At 41.8% G+C, this 18,716-nt stretch overlaps 3 protein-coding genes across 5 annotated transcripts in view; all 3 read left to right on the top strand.

Moving 5' to 3' along the window:
• LOC306829463 (uncharacterized protein) overlaps positions 1–18,716 on the top strand; it is a 187,396-nt gene that overhangs the window by 33,821 nt on the left and 134,859 nt on the right.
• On the top strand, positions 1,943–5,235 carry LOC306829395 (uncharacterized protein; the record flags this gene model as incomplete). Its single annotated transcript, XM_079352438.1, has 3 exons — positions 1,943–2,243; positions 2,432–2,927; positions 5,181–5,235. The coding sequence occupies exons 1-3, from the start codon at positions 1,991–1,993 to the stop codon at positions 5,233–5,235; spliced, it is 804 nt and encodes a 267-aa protein (XP_079208564.1). The 5' UTR covers positions 1,943–1,990.
• On the top strand, positions 14,858–17,094 carry LOC306828959 (uncharacterized protein). 3 transcript variants are annotated; one of them, XR_013779810.1, is made up of 3 exons: positions 14,858–15,391; positions 15,818–16,005; positions 16,042–17,094. XR_013779810.1 is itself a non-coding variant. In XM_079351720.1 (3 exons), exons 2-3 carry the CDS (start codon positions 15,211–15,213, stop codon positions 16,846–16,848), a joined length of 1,212 nt encoding a protein of 403 aa, XP_079207846.1. In that variant the 5' UTR covers positions 14,858–14,994; positions 15,099–15,210; the 3' UTR covers positions 16,849–17,094. The 3 variants fall into 3 exon arrangements, 2 of the variants coding, with proteins under 2 accessions (XP_079207846.1, XP_079207845.1); XM_079351720.1 differs by having other exon boundaries at positions 14,858–14,994; positions 15,099–15,391; positions 15,818–17,094; XM_079351719.1 differs by having other exon boundaries at positions 14,858–14,998; positions 15,099–15,391; positions 15,818–17,094.

Genomic DNA, 18,716 nt, shown 5'->3' with positions numbered 1-18,716 from the left:
AGTACACACTGTGTTAGTTAGTACACACTGTGTTAGTTAGTTAGTACACACTGTGTTAGTTAGTTAGTACACACTGTCTTAGTTAGTTAGTACACACTGTGTTAGTTAGTACACACTGTGTTAGTTAGTAGTTGGAAATGGTTTAAATTCCCTTCAGTGGCAAATTGTTTAGTTTCCCGATTGCCACTACATTTTGACATCTACATTACATTTGTGATCCATCTGTGTTGAGTTCCAGAGGCTCATGGCTGTTCCTCTTGAGGAGAAGTTCATGGCCCAGTTAGACTCAAGTCAGCTGATCAAAATCATTCATGCTGAAGGAGGAGCAACACGCCAAAAGACTGGACATCATGGACACTTTGTACCAGGTAAATGTGTACCATCAAACCAGAGCCTTTATAGCTAAGAGGGCTGTCACTGTGTATATGTATCCTTCATGAACATTAATATGGACAGGCCAATGCTGATCAGGACTTTCATATGCATGAATGTTTTTAGTGAAACTACAGCACTGAGCTCCTCCCTTTTCCTTTCCATAATGCATATCTGGGCTTGTCTTTGTTTTTAAATAGTATAACAGTTACATTAGAAGAGACAGGATGTCTGTCTTCTTCTGAGATTCAGAAACATAAAATGAATGTAGGGGCTGGTAATATTAGGGGGAGATTGACATGTTGAAGCCAAACGTTGGACTCCTCTAATGCTAAGATACACAGAGCAGATCCTTTCATTCTTCCACAGCTTCACTGCTCCACTTCTTTCATGTTCTCACAACAGGCTTACAGAGCTTTACTTCCTGCTTGTATGAAGGAATCAGATGGACCATGACGTGTTGAACTTGGTCAGAGTGGCCCAGCTGTACTTGGCCCCTCTGACCAAGATCAACAAAAAACCAGGATGGATGTGGCCGGTTCAGGTAACACAAATGACGTCCCTTCTACACTGAATGAATCAGACGAAGGAGGAACAAATATCAACCTACTGTGTGTGTCTGACTGAACTCCTCCTTGGACTTCCTCCTCGTTTCTCCCCCCTGATCATCCCTGGAGGTGTAAACTTTGAAATGTGTTTTCATGGCCCTGGTTCTCTAAAACTGAACAGTAGATACTAACAGGATACAGCACAGAGAGTAGGGACTGTCTACTGACTGTGTTGGCACTTTGTAATTCAGATGCACCCCTTGAAGATGTTTGTCCTCTCCTCTGAAAGGCTTCTTCTGTTCTGAACTATCTGGTGGGCGGAGCCTCTGTGGATGACCATCAGAGTCTGTAGCTGAGTCGTTGAGCTAGTTTCAGCTCGAGTCGTTACCTCCCCCAGTCGTCTGTGGGTCGTTTGAAAGGTTTTTTCTTTTTCAATTCAAAGCGTTTTCCTTTCTCTCAGGAGGAACCCAGGGTTAGTGTGAGCATATATTTGTGTTTGTTTAGTAGGGATCACATTATCTACACAGTTATGTAAGCTGTTACTACATCACTAACTACTTACTACTACATCAAACTAACATACTTCATCAGCTCTTCAGGACAGGATTCTGCACTCCACTTCCATCTGAGGGACTAAGGACTCCTGCCAGCCCCTGTTTGTCCAATCAGACTTAAAGCTGATTGTTTGCTCTATGTTTCTACAACAACAGAGTGTGAACCACAACTTCCCCCTCTGGGATTAATAAAGTATTTAAAATAAAAGAAATAAAATGTTGTTGTTGCTCAGTGAATTGTAGAATCACCATCTCTCACCTAGCTACAGTGCTGTTTTGAATTCTCTCCCAAAACAACTGAAGCCCAGTCCCACCTTGGAACATGTGACCCCAACGACCCACAGATGACTGGGGGAGGTGATGACTCGAGGCGTAAGTAGGTCAATGACTCAGCTAACGACTCTGATGGGAGTCATCCTTGATCATTGGTATGCTAATGATCCACAGAGGCTTATATTTCTAGCTCCTTCCTCCAGATAGTTTAGAAGTGAAGAAGCCTTCTGGAGGAGAGGTGAAATGTCTTCAAGATCTTCAACCAGTCCAGTTGTCTTTGGATCAAGCTTTGACTTTTCCTTCTGGGAGTCTTGGATGTGTGGTCAGATGTCCGGGTTTCAGGATCTTAAAGAGCTCTTCAGACGGCGGCTGCTCGCTGCGGTTATCACAGATATATCAGAACAAACAACAACAAGTGGATACGAAGAGGAGCTCCACCGACAAAGAAAACTGCTGCAGGTGATGTTAACACCTGAAATCAAGCTGCACAGAGCAGGTAGGTTTTCTTCCCACTGCTGGAAACGTGTTTCAGGGAGCAGAGCCTTTAGCTAACATCCATAGACGAACACAGAGTCACAGTGTTAGCCACAGCTAGCTCCTGCTAACATCATTGACTTTACTGGACTTAAACTCTCTGTAGTGTCTATCTAAGTGTGGTTCATGTTTGTTTACTGTGTCCTGCAGATGTCCAGCAGCTGTTGGTGAGTAAAGAAGAGCTTCCACCTGAGCAGGAGTGGAGCCACATTCTGGACCAGGAGGACACTAAGCCCCAACACATTAAAGAAGAACATGAGGAAGTGTGGATCAGTCAGCTTCAAGGACTGGAGGAGGCTGATACCACCAAGTTCCCCTTCACTCCTGTCTCTGTGAAGAGTGAAGATGATGAAGAGAAACCTCAGTCCTCACAGCTTCATCACAGACAAACTGAACAGATGGAAACAGGAGCTGATGGAGAGGACTGTGGAGGAGCAGAACCAGAGAGGGACTCAGATCCAGAGAGATGTTTACAACCAGAGACTGAGGTCAAGACTGAAGACTCTGATGAACCAGAGACTGGGGTCAAGACTGAAGACTCTCATGAACCAGAGACTGAGGTCAAGACTGAAGACTCTGATGAACCAGAGACTGGGGTCCAGACTGAAGACTCTGATGAACCAGAGACTGATTTCAGTAATGATTGGCAAGAGACAAAAGAACATCTGACAGACCTAAACTTACAGTCTGTCAAGAGACCAGTTATGTGCTTGGAGTGTGGTAAAACTTTTACACATAGAGGAAATCTGAACCAGCACATATTCATTCACAAAGGAGAAAAACGCTTTAGCTGTTCCGAGTGTGGTAAAAGGTTTATTTATAAGGGACAACTGACCCAACACATGTTAGTTCACAGTGGAGAAAAACCCTTCAGCTGCTCCAAGTGTGGTAAAAGTTTTATCCATCGAGGAAATCTGAACCAACACATGTTTGTTCACAGTGGAGAAAAACCCTTCAGCTGCTCTGAGTGTGGTAAAAGTTTTGCCCATAGAGGAAATCTGAACAAACACATGTTCATTCACAGAGGAGAAAAGCCCTTTAGCTGCCCCAATTGTAGTAAAAGCTTGAGTTCTATGGGACAACTGACCCAACACATGTTGGCTCACAATGGAGAGAAACCCTTCAGCTGCTCCCAATGTGGCAAAGGTTTTAGCCAGAAAGGAAATCTGACTCAACACATGTTCATTCACACAGGAGAAAAACCCTTCAGCTGCTCAGAGTGTGGTAAAAGTTTTGCACATAAAGTAACTCTGGCCACACACATGTTAGTGCACAATGGAGAGAAACCCTTTGGCTGCTCTCTTTGCAATAAAGAATTTTATCTAAAAGGAAACCTAACCAAACACATGTTGGTTCACAGTGCAGAGAAACCCTTCAGCTGCTTCAAGTGTGGTAAAAGTTTTAGTCGTAAAGGAAGTCTGACTCGACACATGTTCATTCACACAGGAGAAAAACCCTTCAGATGCTCCGAGCGTGGTAATGGTTTTACCCAGAAAAGAAATCTGACTCAACACATGTCGATTCACACTGGAGAGAAACCCGTCAGCTGCCCTGACTGGTAAACAATCTGTCTCCACGTTGTTGATGTTTTGTTGCTGACATATGAAGCAGTAAGTTGGGAGCAGCTATGATGTTTGAATGTAAAGGCTTTATATGAAACAGTTACAGTGTAAGGATCCTTCTTCTCTCCTGATATCTTCTCTTCTTTCTGTCACTCTGTTTCCTTGGAGGCTGCTGTGTTGGGTAGCTCAAGTTCTTCACACAGCTCATGTGTAACCTTGTAATAAATAAACTGATGGAGAGTGAGAGAGACTTTCATCTACTTGTGTTATTTTGTGTCGAGAGTCTAAAGTCTCTTTGGTAAAGAAAAGGAGTTGAGCAGATCCTGATGCAGAGTGACCACAGTCAGATCAGGTCCAGGTTGAGTTCACTGAAGGCCTTTAACCCTTAATAAGAATCCTGCAGTCAGAATACAAAATCAATAAAATCTCAATGACAGCTGAACATGTTTGAGAAACAAAGCCTTCAATTGTGTGAATATTTGAGAGTTAAGAGTTAATTTTTTTAAGAGTGACAACGTTAGAGAAAAGGGTGCTACTTAGTTTGATTTTATGTTTTGTGTGTGTCCACTGAATTATAAGTACATTTAAAAGTTAGTCAGTGATAAATCAATCAGAGTTAATTGCTTAGTGTTTGATGTTAATATGGACCTTTAAGACCACGTGGGTTGATGCAGCGATGGTCTCAAGGTCGTGATGAGCCTCTGCTGAATTTGAATGTCTAGTGCACCTTTCTAACATTATTTCAAATGCTAAGCATGTTTTGTTGGACTATATTATTTAGTTTCATATTCTATAAAGAATTTTTGAGTTTAACACTTTGTATAAGTTTTCTCTTCTTTATTCCTTTCAGAAACCACACACACAGATTTCTTTACACATTCCTTTAAATGTGTGTGTACACCCTTTCAAGGATTTGTCATTAAACCAATATCAGTGGAACCTGCGACTCCTGCGTGATTTGAACAGTCACATCAGTGCTGGTTGGATTTTTCTCTGAAGTGTTGAGAGAAGCCTCAGTCAGCTGAACTTTTACACTGCTTTTTACACATTTTCTGCTCAGAGGAGAATGACTCTTCCATTCGTCTAGAGGTCAGAGGTCACCGGCCCAATCAGCCCTGTGGTTAATCTGTGGAAACACCTCAATACAGTTATGTTACTGTATCAGAGAAAATACCAAGTTATACAGAAGTGAACACCAGAGCTACACACACTGTCAAAGTATCATTCACTTCTTTTAAATAGTTTGGAGGTAACTATTATAGTAAAAAGAAAAAACATCTGGTAAATCCAAGTCCAGTCCCCATGACCTGTTAATATCAGTTCATATCAACCCTCAGGTTTCTGGCTGAGGGCTTCACGTATACTGGACTAGTTCTCCTAGGTGTGCAGTAATTCACTGTCTTTGTGATGGGGGACTGATGACTAGGACTTCAGATTTTGTGTGGTGAGTTGTAAGAAGTTGTGTGACATCCATGAGTTTCTTTGTGAAAGGCCCCTTTAGACACACATCTGTGTTGCTTTACAGTGAACCATTCATTTCAAAGCACTATGTGGTGTGTGAGTGGAGGGTCCATGGAGTCACTGTCTCTGTAACTGTGACACTCATTGATGTTCCTCCACTCATTTGCACCATTGAGTTAGGATTGGCCAGCTTAGACTGCACTGTGTCGACCTCCTGGAAAGAGCATTTAAGACAGCAACTTCAACTTGAAAGCATGTACTGTTGGTGACAGCTTTATCCCATTCAGGTCCAGGAAAAGTTCCTGAAGCAGCTCAAAGGTGTAGCACAGAGCCGAGGGCTATGCAAGGTTGAGGGCATCAATCAGTCCCATAAGCAACGTGCAAGCTTTGGCTGTGCTGCTGCATCCTGTCAATACCTCCTTCCCTTCAAGAAGAATGGAAACATCTACTGGTTCTTCTCCATCAGTACCATGGACCACCAGGATCTGGACTATGTGTTGAGTGGCATCACTGTGACTGTCCTCCTGCAGAACATTCAAAACTATACGTGGCCTTCTATAGACTATTACAAGAAGTGTTGTAAGAAGTATCTTAAAGTCATGCCTGAGTCAAAGTCTTTACATTTGGTGGTAAAATACGACTTTGATGCAGAACAACATGTGATTCAAATCACCTGGACATGTGGTACTCAAGTAAAGCTCTTCAGCTATTTGATATGATACTGTGCTAAGAACAATGTGATAACAGACTGATGTGTAAAACAAGGACACAGACATGTGAAGCATACATGTATTTACATGTATGTGTTTAGTAGGACAAGCTCAAATGGGTTGCATGAATACTGAGTTTATTTTTCTGGTTAAAGTCAAAGTTTCTTCACTCAAAGGTTATTTCATGAAACAATGAAACCTTTCTGTGTTTGTTGTTTCTTGCTCTACCAAAAACATAGTGAAGTGTGACTTCAAAGCCAGGTATAAGTGAGTTTAGAAATGAAGAGGTAAGCAGGTTTAGCAGGCAGTCTTCTTTCTCACCAAGGTGTGGTATGAGTCCGTCACGTCTCAGCTCAGTGCCTGGGTTCTGTGAAAAGAGTAATAGTGTCAGTTCCAAACAATCCTTGTACACAAGAAACCATCATGTCAGAAGATATGAATACCTGTGCAGTGAGCAGTGGTTTGTTTTCAAAGAGCAGAGAAGGAGAAGGATGTTACACAGAGTGAGAATTTGTGTTGTGGAGGACAGGGACAGAATGTGTGTGAAACAGGAAGCCTTTTGTAGCAGTCAGGGTGCAGAGGCAACCTGCTGCACAGCAGAGGGAAAAGGGGCGTGTCATTGAAGGGAAGAAGATTAGGAGTGATTGCACCTGGGGGAGGAGGTGAGATGGAAAAAGAGAAAAAAAAGGAGACAGACAGTGGAGAAGAGAGGAGAAAGGTGAAAAGGAGGTAAAGCCCTTTAATGTTTATGGAGGTGCTGAACTTTTGGAGTGTTTTGCCTGGGTTCTCCGGATTTTTAAAACACTGTGGGACCTACTGGGAAAGGAAAGAGCAGGGATCTGCATGATCCAGTCGGCCTGGAACAATGCATGTTGGAATGACTGGGAGAAGACGACTGTAAAATCAACCTCTCTACTCGAAAAAAACCCGGGACAGGTGATATTTTCCCCCCACCTCTCTCCTACCTAATCTCCAGACTTCCCCTGTTTCCCAAACCAGGCTCCCCTTCCTTTTTCCCCACTATCAGATACTCACTTCCCCACACACACACACTCCCCCACACACACGCACTCAGCTCTCAAGCCCTTTTTGCTTCTTTAATGTATTTTTCATTTTTTTGAACGGACCTAAAATTTTGGACTGTTTTTTGAGGGTTATAAAACCCCAAAGTGTTGGGACATTTTTTGTTATGTTGTGTTTTAAGAAGTTACCCAAAGAATTAAATGTTTGTTTGTCCTGAAATTGTGTTCAATATATGGATTTATATGATTTAATTTTGCTTCGTAGTGTGCTTTGATTTACTCTCATACCATGTATTGACGGACTTAGTGGTCTGTCTGGCGCCCAATTTAATACACCCCAAAGTTACGTTACAGAAATGGCGCCCAATGTGGGGCCCGACTGCTATTAATGATGATTTTCTTTTCCTTTTGTATGTGTGACCTCGTTCATATTTCCCTTTTGAAATACAATCATGATGATGTCTCTGATTAACTGCTGGTTTTGCATATAATGTGGGGGGGGGGGGGATTTAATCAAGCTTTGATAGATAGATAGATAGATAGATAGATAGATACTTTATTGATCCCGAGGGAGATTCAAGGTGAAAGGTGTGTTTTCCAGGGATATGCATTGAGGTACTGTACTGCTTTATGGGGTAAATAATGGCTGAACTTAATCAGTCTGCACTTCTTCATGGTACGGTTTCTTTTGATATAGAGACACCTGAAGCACCTAATATTCATACTCCCTTAAACCTACAAGCACCAAATCAAACATATTTTCAAACCCCTGCCCAAGTTTTCTTGCCCAAAGCATTACCAAAGGTACAGTTTTCTCCTTTTCCTCCACCAGAGCAACTCAATACTTCAGTTCAATCCTTGGTTTGGGAGCATGAAACAGTGCTTCCTCAAAATCCACAATACTGGACTGCTCCACCACCAGCAGAGGGTAGAAAAGAGACCCTCCTATCTTCATCTTCTGGTTCCATGTCTCATTGTGGCTTACCTGGGGAGCTCGAAACACCTGCAAAAGAATGGAATCAAATGGCTGCAAAAACTCAGGATACATGGAAGAAAATTATGGAAAAAATGGAGGACCAAGACAAGGAGATGAAAAAACTGATAAAGTGTGTTGATGAACATCAAACTCAAACTAAGGATCAAATCCAAACCTTAGTGGACCAAAACAAATATCACTCCTCACATCTTAACTCCACTATAACCACCACCACTGAAAGAATTGAAACTCAAATGGATCAGATGATAAAAGGTTTTAAAACTGTGATCACAGAGGAAGTGAAAAATTCTGAAAGCTCTCTTTTGTCAGAGATCCAGTTCATGATGGAACAACTACAAGTGGAAATGCAACAAGATGTGCGCACACTACATAAAAATGTGCAAGACAATAATGGTAACTTAAATTAAGGGATCGACTACTGTGTAACACAGATAAACAGGCTTTCCAAAAAGGTGGAAAAGTTGGAAACCAGTTTAAAGGAACAGAAATGGGATTATGGAAAAACACGGACCGATCTTGAACAAAAACTTGATTCTGAACTTTGTCGGTACCCTGTAAGTGTTGAAAAGGGGATCATATCAAATTAATGTTTCCAACCTATGGGAAACCTCATGATGACCCAGATCCTTTAAATTATTTGTCTAAATGTCGTGATTTTCTTGTTCTGCAACCATTATCTGATGCCGATCTTTTAGCAACTTTCAGAACGGTTCTTCATGGTACAGCCCGAGACTGGTGGGAAATAGCTAAGTGCAGAGTAAACACATGGGAGGAGTTTGAAACAGCTTTTCAGTCGGCCTTTCTTGCTGAGGATTATGAGGATGAGTTGGCGGAACGAGTAAGAAATAGAAAACAAGGAGAAGAAGAAAGCATACGGGACTTTGCTTTTTCTTACAGAGCACTGTGTAAAAGGTGGAATTCCTCTCTCCCTGAGTCTTCCATCGTTAAGATGATTTTGAAAAGTATCAGACCCTACCTTGCGAGCCAACTCAGAGGTAGAGTAAGCGATGTTGACAGTCTTGTGCGGCTTGGTCATCAACTTGAAAAATACTTTGAACAGCAACAAGAATACAATCAAAAAGCACACATCAAAAGTCTAGGTGTGTCTCACAAAAATCCGAAACCTGTCTACAATAAACCCGTCGAAAATCCAGTGCTATGCTGGAGATGCGATGGTCAACACCCACCTGGTCAATGTCCAAACTATAAATTAACTATGCCTAACCCCTCCAAAAATGTATCAAATGGTGCCCAAAACAAACATGCCTCTCGACCATCTCCTAACCATGGATTTTCTCGCAATATTTCTATGTCAGCTGTAACATCTGGAGAACCCAAACAAGAAAACAAGGGTCTTGAACCTAACAACCACAACCATCCCCTGGGACGTTTTGTTAAACCTGAACAACTTGTGGTACCCCTTACAATAGGAACATGGCGGGGAAAAGCCATAGTGGATACTGGAGCGAGCTACACTCTTATCCATGAGTACCTTTGGATGGAGCTTGGAGGACCTAGGAGTGACCTTCAGCCCTGGTTATTAGGTCCCCTGTACTTAGCTAATGGTGAGGAAGCAACCCCACTTGGGTGGAATGAAATAGGAACTGATATCCATGGGAAAATTGTCACCTTACCAGCTGCAGTGCTGGCCCCTAAAGCCCTTGCTTATGGTGTTGTTCTTGGACTGGATTATTTGTTTCTTAGTGGAATGCAAATAAATGTCATAGATATGGTTTACAGTTTCAAGTCCAACCCCTCAGTCGTCTACCCTTTTCAGCCTGGCGGTGCCCGCCTACCAGAAATGATCCAAATCCAACAGAAACAAAATCAAGAAAGAAAGGGGAGGAGTAAGAAAAATTTGATAAGTGTCACTTTGATCAGCTCGGTCCCTCCTCCACAACTCTATCGGGAACCTGTGCGTCTGGAGGTTGCGGAACCTGTGCGTCTGGAGGTTGCAGATTATATCCAACTTGTTGTAACCAGTGCCCACATAACAGACCCTGACAAACAACAACTGCTAGAATTACTGGAGTCAAATCATGAAGTTTGTACACATCAACCAGGAAGAACGGAGGTTCTGCAACACAAGATATATACTACCAGTAAACTACCTGTCAAGCAAAAGCCTTACCGTATGTCTCCAGTCAAACAAGCAATTGTAAAAGAACAATTGCAAGAGATGTTGGCAGTGGGTGTAGTGGAGTCATCTCATTCAGGATGGGCTTCTCCAGTTGTTCTGCCACCAAAGAAAGATGGTGGACACAGATTTTGTGTTGACTTTAGAAAAGTCAATGCTGTCACAGAAACTGACGCTTACCCACTTCCAAACATTAATGAAATCCTGGAATCACTGTCTGGTGCTGCAATCTTTTCTACAATAGACCTGAATAGTGGTTACTGGCAGTTACCTATGGATCCAAGTAGCAAGGATGCAACTGCTTTCATCACCCCCTTTGGGTTGTACCACTTCAATGTGATGCCTTTCGGTCTCAAAAATGCACCCGCTACCTTTCAGAGGTTGATGGAAACCGTCTTGGGAGATTTGAGAGGAATGATTTGTCTGGTCTACTTAGACAACATTATTATCTATTCTTCTTCTGTGTCTCAGCATTTGAAGGATCTTCAGAAGGTGTTGGAGAAACTTAATGATGCTGGACTGACAATCAACCTAAAGAAATCAAGATTCTGCTTACAGGAACTGAAATTCCTGGGTCATATTGTCAGTGGTCAAGAGATTTCTGCTGACCCAGACAAAATCAAAGCTGTCCAGACCTATCCGGTACCTAAAAATCTAAAGGAGGTACAGCGATTTCTTGGGTATCACAGATTTGTACCAGACTTCTCCAAAATAGCCGAGCCAATAAATTCTCTCAAAAAGAAAGGAACAAAATTCCACTGGAGCCAAGAGTGTCAAACTGCTTTTGAACGGTTAAAAGCCAGTCTGATTGTTCCTCCCATTTTAGGTCATCCAAACCTCAGCCTTCCATTCATTGTTTATACTGATGCCAGTGAGACATGACTTGGAGCAGTCCTAACTCAAAAACGGGAGGGAAATACAGAGGAAGTGCTTGCATATGCTAGTAAAACTCTGAACCAAGCTGAACGAAACTACTCGGCAACCGAAAAGGAATGCCTTGCAGTGATTTGGGCTTTGGAAAGATAGCAACATTACCTTGAACCAAAACTATTAACAGTTGTCACTGATCATTCTGCTCTACAGTGGGTTTTGAGTTCCACCAAAACTACCAGTCGTCTAATCAAATGGGCTCTACGATTGCAGAAATTTGACTTTGTTATTGAGTATCGGAAAGGACGATTGAATGTTGTGCCTGATGCTCTCTCTAGGATACCTACCTGTGGAGTCTGTAATCTCGTAGCAAGTAGAAAAAATGTGGATACATTTTTCTCCTACTGTATTGTTATGCTACATCTGTAATGGTTGACATGATCACCCTAACTAGGTCAAGTTTCACTCTATTGTCTTCAACACTTAATGCTAATCTGCTCCTCAATAGTTGGGTACTTAAATGGCAATCACCCTAATCACTCCTGGTTTCACCTTATTGTCATGGACACTTAATGCTAATCACTGCTCCTTTATGTTGCTGAGCACTTTAATGGCCCAGTCTGCATTCCTGCATTGACTGTTTAATGACTGTACTCACACCTCTGGCATAAGCTCAAACACCTCTGTACATGCACATGTAACTAGTTTCTAGAAGGCCAGCACTTGTTTTCCAAGGCTCTTTAACTGTTTACAGGTCTCCTTTAACCATCACACATGTTTTTCTCTCCTCACAGGTTAGGTACATTATGCTATATAAGTCTAATGCTAATGCTAACTGCACAGGTTTAACCTTTACTCTCAGTCACATAGGGGCTGCTAAATCTTGTTTGGGGGATTATTGTATACAGAGGGGAGGGGGGACAGCGGGTGTGTATTGTAACCAATGTCTTGTGTCCTGCCTGTCTGTATACTGCTACTGGATGCCTTGAATTTCCCTCGGGATCAATAAAGTATCTATCTATCTATCTATCTATCTATCTATCTATCTATCTATCTATCTATCTATCTATCTATCTATCTATCTATCTATCTATCTATCTATCTATCTATCTATCTATCTATCTATCTATCTATCTATCTATCTATCTATCTATCTATCTATCTATCTATCTATCTATCTATCTATCTATCTATCTATCTATCTATCTATCTATCTATCTATCTATCTATCTATCTATCTATCTATCTATCTATCTATCTATCTATCTATCTATCTATCTATCTATCTATCTATCTATCTCTATCTATTTCCAGTGACTCTTGACACGATTTGGGAAGAACAGCACAAAGATCCAGAAATTGAGAAATCTTTCAAGATTTAGCAGAAAATGCAGCCTTGGATTCAAATTATGCCATCTTGGAAGACAAAGTGTATTTCAAAAAATATCTGAACGACAATCAATACCACTACCGCATCTTCATTCCAAAGAGCTTAATTCCTTACATGCTGAATGCTTTCCATAGCATCCCGCTGAGTGGCCATCTGGGAATCTTCAAAACCTACAAAAGACTTCAAGAGGTTGTTTTTTGGCCTGGATTGTGGAGAGATGTTAAACAATATGTGAAATGTTGTTTGACCTGCCAGCGCCTAAAAGCAGATAACAGAAAACCTGCAGGGAAACTACAACAAACAGTGGTGACAAGACCCAATTCAATGTTGGGAGTTGATATAATGGGTCCTCTGCCTCAGAGCCCTGAAGGAAACAAGTATCTGTTGGTATTTGTGGACTACTTCACCCGATGGGTGGAACTCTTCCCTCTCAGAGTCGCCACAGCGCAGAACATTGCAAAAATTCTTCGAAAAGAAATGGTCTCCAGATGGGGAGTTCCAGATTACATCTTGTCTGACAGAGGGTCACAGTTTGTTTCCTCTGTCTTTAAGGAAGTCTGTGCGCAATGGACAGTAATACCTAAGCTCACCACAGCATACCATCCTCAGACAAACTTGACGGAACGCATTACACATTACACATATACATTAAAAAGCATGATTGCATCATATGTGGAAGACAATCATAAGAACTGGGATAAGTTTATTTCAGAATTCCGGTTTGCAGTGAATTCTGCAGTTCATGAAACAACAGGAGTTTCACCCGCCGAGTTGCAACTGGGGAGGAAGTTAAAAAGTCCAATGGATAAAATTCTGCAAAGAGATGTGCTAAAGCCAGACACAGCAGGATATGATGTTGTCCATCAGTTGACACAGCTTCATGCTAGTGTTAAGGACAGTGTGGAGAAGGCACAGAAACGACAGTTGAGGAACTATAATAAAACAAGGAGAGATGTTATTTATAAACCAAAGGACAGAGTGTGGGTCAGGAACTTTCCCCAGTCCTGTGCAAAAGACAAATTCATGGCTAAATTGGCTGCAAAATGGAAAGGCCCATACAGAGTGACAACAAAGCTTGGACCGCTAAATTACCAAGTGGTGATGGAAGAGACTGGTCAGGACATCCGAACAGTAAATGTCTGCAATCTCAAACCGTTCTATCCTTGTGCGGAAGATAAAGATAAACATGAGAGGCAAAGGATTGTCGACATTCTCCAAGACTCGTCAGGGGATGAGGAGTTTTTTGGCTTTGAAGAATAAGTCATGTAGGAAACCAAGCAAATGAAAAAAAAAAAAATCAACTAAAGAGAAGAAACGTTTTGTTTTTTTCTCGTCCAGCAGGGGAGAGTGTAGCAGTCAGGGTGCAGAGGCAACCTGCTGCACAGCAGAGAAAAAAAGGGACGTGTCTTGAAGGGAAGAAAATTAGGAGTGATTGCACCTGGGAGAGGTGTGAGAGTGAAAACAGGAAAAAAGAGACAAACAGCGGAGAAGAGAGGAGAAAGGTGGAAAGGAGGTAAAGCCCTTTAATGTTTTTGTGGAGGTGCTGAACTTTTGGTGTTTTTTGCCTTGGTTCTCTGGATCTTTCAACCACTGTGGGTTCTACTGGGATTGTTGGGGGCAGGGATCTGCATGATCCAGTCGGCATGGATCAATTCATGTTTGAATGACTGGGAGAAGACGACTCTGTCAACTCAACCTCTCTACTCCAAAAAACCCTGGACAGGTGATATCCCCCCCCCCATCTCTCTCCTACCTCATCTCCAGACTTCCCCTGTTTTCTCAAACCAGGCTCCCCTTCCTTTTTACCCACTATAAGATACCCACTCACCCACACCCACTCAGCTCTCAAGCCCCTTTTTCTTCATGAATGTATTTTTTCATTTTTTAAATGGACATAAACTTTGGACTGTGTTTTTGAGGGTTATTTACCCAAAGTGTTGGGACATCTTTGGTTATGTTTTGTTTCAAAAGTTACCCAATGAATGAAATGTTTGTTTATCCTGAATTTGTGTTAAATGTATGGATTTCAACTTGATTTAATTTTGCTTCGTAGTGTGCTTTAATCTACTTTCATACAATGTATTGACGGACTTAGTGGTCTGTCTGGCGCCCAATTTAATCTACCCATAAGTTACGCTACAACATAAAGCTGATTGTTTGCTCTTCCTGACGTTGTTTCCTCTTTTCTAGATCCTTGCTTGTGTTGTACTTACTCTCTGATGTATGTTTAGGGTCAGCAGTTGCTCAGACTGTAGGGATTTGGGTTTCCAATGCTTTTAGTGGGGCAGCCTCTCCATTAATGGAGATTCAGGCCTGTGTGTGTGAGAAGCATGTCTCTACAACAACAGAGTGTGAACCACAACTTCCCCCTCTGGGATTAATAAAGTATTCAAAATAACAAAAATAAAATGTTGTTGTTGCTAAGTGAATTGTAGAATCACCATCTCTCACCTAGCTACAATGCTGTTTTGAATTCTCTCCCAAAACAACTGAAGCCCAGTCCCACCTTGGAACATGTGACCCCAACGACCCACAGATGACTGGGGGAGGTGATGACTCGAGGCGTAAGTAGGTCAACGACTCAGCTAACGACTCTGATGGGAGTCATCCTTGATCATTGGTATGCTAATGATCCACAGAGGCTTATATTTCTAGCTCCGTCCTCCAGATAGTTTAGAAGTGAAGAAGCCTTCTGGAGGAGAGGTGAAACGTCTTCAAGATCTTCAACCAGTCCAGTTGTCTTTGGATCAAGCTTTGACTTTTCCTTCTGGGAGTCTTGGATGTGGGGTCAGATGTCCGGGTTTCAGGATCTTAAAGAGCTCTTCAGACGGCGGCTGCTCGCTGCGGTTATCACAGATATATCAGAACAAACAACAACAAGTGGATACGAAGAGGAACTCCACCGACAAAGAAAACTGCTGCAGGTGATGTTAACACCTGAAATCAAGCTGCACAGAGCAGGTAGGTTTTCTTCCCACTGCTGGAAACGTGTTTCAGGGAGCAGAGCCTTTAGCTAACATCCATAGATGACCACAGAGTCACAGTGTTAGCCACAGCTAGCTCCTGCTAACAACATCATTGACTTTACTGGACTTAAACTCTCTTTAGTCTGGACTTACTGGACCTCAACACTCTTTAGCGTCCTTTACTGCTCGTCTCAGTCTGTAAGACGCTGCTTTGTAATCCTCCGTCCTGCCGGTGAGAAATGATGAGTTGTGTGAAGCGGTCCGTTCATTCACAGTGGTGCATATAGATCTATCCACCCATGGCTTCTGGTTAGGGAAAGTCCTGACAGTTACCATGGGAACGGCATTGTCTACTAGCGTTACTATGAAGTCCGTCACAACTGATCAGTCTAAGTTAATGTTTGTTTACTGTGTCCTGCAGATGTCCAGCAGCTGTTGGTGAGTAAAGAAGAGCTTCCACCTGAGCAGCAGGTGTGGAGCCACATTCTGGAGCAGGAGGACACTAAGCCCCAACACATTAAAGAAGAACATGAGGAAGTGTGGATCAGTCAGCTTCAAAGACTGGAGGAGGCTGACACCACCAAGTTCCCCTTCACTCCTAAGAATGAGGTCAAGACTGAAGACACTGATGAACCAGAGACTGAGGTCAAGACTGAAGACTCTGATGAACCTCAGATTGTTGACAGTGATGATTGGCATGAGACAAGAGAAAATCTGACAGACATAAACTTAAAAAATGAGAAAACAAAGACTGAAAAGAGACCATATATGTGCTCTGAGTGTGGTAAAACTTTTAACCATAGAAGAAATCTCAGTCAACACAAGTTGGTTCACACTGGAAAGAAACCCTTTAGCTGCTCTGAGTGTGGTAAAAGGTTTACATTTAAGGGAAAGCTGACCCGACACATGTTGGTTCACACTGGAGAGAAACCCTTCAGCTGCTCTGAGTGTGCTAAAAGTTTTACCCAAAGAGGAAATCTGACAAAACACATGTTGGTTCACAGTGGAGAGAGACCCTTCAGCTGCACTGAGTGTGATAAAAGTTTTACCTGTACAAGAAATCTGACCAAACACATGTTATATCACAGTGAAGAGAAACCCTTCAGCTGCTCTGTTTGCAGTAAAGCATTTTATCAAAAAGGAGACCTAACCAAACACATGATGGTTCACAATGGAGAGAGACCCTTCAGCTGCTCCGAGTGTGGCACAAGTTTTACCCAAAGAGGAGGTCTGACCAAACACATGTTGGTTCACACTGGAGAGAAACCCTTCAACTGCTCCGAGTGTGGTAAAAGATTTACCCAAAGAGGAAGTCTGACCAGACACATGTTGGTTCACACTGGAGAGAAACCCATCAACTGCTCTGAGTGTGGTAAAAGATTTACCCAAAGAGGAAGTCTTACCAGACACATGTTAGTGCACAGTGGAGAGAAACGCCTTCTGCTGCTTTGAGTGTGGTAAAATGTTTAGTTCTAAGGTACATCTGACCCAGCACGTTAGTTCACACTGAAGAGAAACCTTTCAGCTGCTCGGAGTGTGGGAAATGGTTTAGATTTAAGGGATGTCTCACCAGACACATGATCATTCACACTGGAGAGAAATGCTAATCCTGTTCAATGGTAAAAGATCCAAAATGATACAAGTGAACAATATCACTAATGTGTATTCATCAGTATGTATTGACTAACAGATGTATAAAGGCTGTTTGGAGGCTGCTGTGTTGGGTAGCTCAAGTTCTTCACACAGCTCCTGTGTCACCTTGTAATAAATAAACTGATGGAGAGTGAGATAGTCTACTTGTTATTTTGTGTCTAGAGTCTAAAGTCTCTTTGGTAAAGAAAAGGAGTTGAGCAGATCCTGATGCAGAGTGACCACAGTCAGATCAGGTCCAGGTTGAGTTCACTGAAGACCTTTAACCCTCAATAAGAATCCTGCAGTCAGAATACAAAATCAATAAAATGCACAGGATGAAAGAAGAGTTCAGAGGATACTGGGCACAAAACTGCAGCAGCCTTTGAACACAAACTGAATGAACACACCTGGAGATGTCATCTGTCATTCTGGATTTACTCCACAAATTGTTAGAAGAAACAATCAAAAAGCGTTATAACCTTCAGTGTGTAGAACTGAATGGAATATGGAAACAAAGCCTTCAATTGTGTGAATATTTGTTCTGGTATCATTTCTCTCTTTGGCTTCCTTTTTGCTGCTTCACTGTGTTAAAAAGGCCAGCTCCACTTGGACTGTTCTAAACCTCCCTCCAACAGTGGTAGGTTCAGACTCTGTAGTGTCTGGCAGTGTTTCAAGGAGAGAGACCGGAGAGTTAAGAGTTAATTTTTTTAAGAGTGACAACGTTAGAGAAAAGGGTGCTACTTAGTTTGATTTTATGTTTTGTGTGAGTCCATTGAATTATAAGTACATTTAAAAGTTAGTCAGTGATAAATCATCATTTATCCTGGCGGATAAGGAATCAACACAACATACTGCTCTATCTGGTTTCACTTTCTCCACCCATTGAAGTCCTATAATAATAGCCATCATTTCTGCTGTATAAACTGACAACTGATCAGGTAGTCTTTTCCCAATATTTATTTGTATTGATGGTATGCTTATTCCTATCTCTACCCTATCCTCTTTGTCTTTAGATCTGTCTGTATATATATTTATATAATTGTAATATTTTTTATATACTGACTTACCAATATTCCTTTCTCATTGTCTCCCCATTTTCTTTTGAGTTCAATTAAACTCAGATCTACTTCAGAGTCCGGAAACATCCAAATAGGAATATTACTGATAGGAATAGGAGATTCCATGCATATATTTTCAATCTTATATTCCTTTACTGACCTGACCAACGATTAGGTTGAGTTTTTATATTGAAACATTTAGTTGTCAAAATAACATTAATAATTAACTTTATTTAATTAGTAATATGAATAAATAATTATTATTAACTCATTCCCCGCCATTGACGGAATTTTCCGTCAGTTGGTGTTTTCAGTGTAATATGATAGGGGGCGCTCTGACGGATGTTGTGAAAAACTTACAGGACTGTGGGGTCAAAAACCAACAAACAAGACCACCCGCGGGAAAGTAGAGAGAAAAAACAAACATTTTCTTCGTCCTTATTTTCCAGCGGTCGGAGTTCTATCAGTCTGTATGTGAGTTTGACGCGCGTCATGAAGTCAACATTAGCCGTATAGATATGAGATAAAAGCTCTTGAACAGTACAAACATGCCGGCGCCAGCGAGGAGATATTCAGCTGCGGAAGCTACAGAGTTAATAATCGATACAGACTCTGATAATTCATTTTTTG

The sequence above is a fragment of the Symphodus melops genome, assembly GCF_947650265.1.
Source record: "Symphodus melops genome assembly, chromosome: 9".
NCBI lineage: Eukaryota > Metazoa > Chordata > Actinopteri > Labriformes > Labridae > Symphodus > Symphodus melops.
Note: the sequence above shows the minus strand (reverse complement) of the source record. Positions and strands in the feature narration are given on the sequence as shown.